The 841-nt window shown below is 40.7% G+C and overlaps 1 protein-coding gene across 1 annotated transcript in view; it reads left to right on the top strand.

The window, feature by feature from the left end:
* LOC123013951 (histidine-rich protein PFHRP-II-like) overlaps positions 1 to 841 on the top strand; it is a 5,405-nt gene continuing 4,564 nt past the window's right edge. Inside the window, exons 1-3 of the mRNA XM_044412832.1 lie at positions 1 to 39; positions 100 to 342; positions 392 to 625. Of these exons, the coding sequence (XP_044268767.1) occupies positions 28 to 39; positions 100 to 342; positions 392 to 625 (489 nt within the window). The 5' untranslated portion in view covers positions 1 to 27. The remainder of the gene's footprint in view (positions 40 to 99; positions 343 to 391; positions 626 to 841) is intronic.

Below are 841 nucleotides of genomic sequence, written 5' to 3'. Positions count from 1 at the left end.
TTGAAGCATTCAAGCGAAACAAACACAATGTACACCAAGGTATAATTTAATTAAAAAAATAATTAGAATAATTAGTTAATTACATTGTTTTTATTACAGATCGTGAGTTTTGCTGCAATGGTGGCTTTTGTGAGCGCCGCCCCCCAGTACCACCACGGCCCAACCGCCTCCTACACCGTTAAACAACAACACACCTATCACCACACCCCCGTTGTTGCCGTGCATGCCGCCCCCGTCCACGTCCCTGTCGTCCACGCCGCCCCCGTAATCCACGCCGCCCCCGTAGTCCACGCCGTCCCTGTCGTCCACGCCGCTCCCATCCATCATGAAGAACATCATTATGTAAGTACCAAAAAAATTCGTAGTTTTTTTTAAACTTGAAAAAATTAAGGCCCATCCGAAATACGAGTTCAAATATGGTGTTGAGGACCACCACACTGGGGATATCAAACAACAACATGAAACTCGTGATGGGGATGTTGTCAAGGGTGAATACTCCCTCCATGAACCCGATGGTACCATTTTGACCGTCCACTACACTGCCGATAAGCATAATGGGTTCAATGCTGTTGTTGAGAGGAAAGGTCATGCTGCCCATCCTCAACATGTTGCCAAAGCTCTAGTCGCCCTCCCCATTCATCATTAAAAAATGAAAAATCATCCCATCTGCCATCCGATCATCTGTTTTGTTGACACTGTTTATAGTTTACATTTTGTATATTTTTATTTTAATAAAATAATTAAATAAAAAATATAACTTTGTTTTCATTTTAAACAAAAAGTATTTATGAAAAAAAATTGAAATACTCTTTTCTATTTTCTAAAATAGGTTGCAAACAAT

Source organism: Tribolium madens, unplaced genomic scaffold (assembly GCF_015345945.1).
Source record: "Tribolium madens isolate multiple individuals breed KSU strain unplaced genomic scaffold, Tmad_KSU_1.1 Scaffold_96;HRSCAF=242;Tcas5.2_LG5, whole genome shotgun sequence".
Classification (NCBI taxonomy): domain Eukaryota; kingdom Metazoa; phylum Arthropoda; class Insecta; order Coleoptera; family Tenebrionidae; genus Tribolium; species Tribolium madens.
Note: the sequence above shows the minus strand (reverse complement) of the source record. Positions and strands in the feature narration are given on the sequence as shown.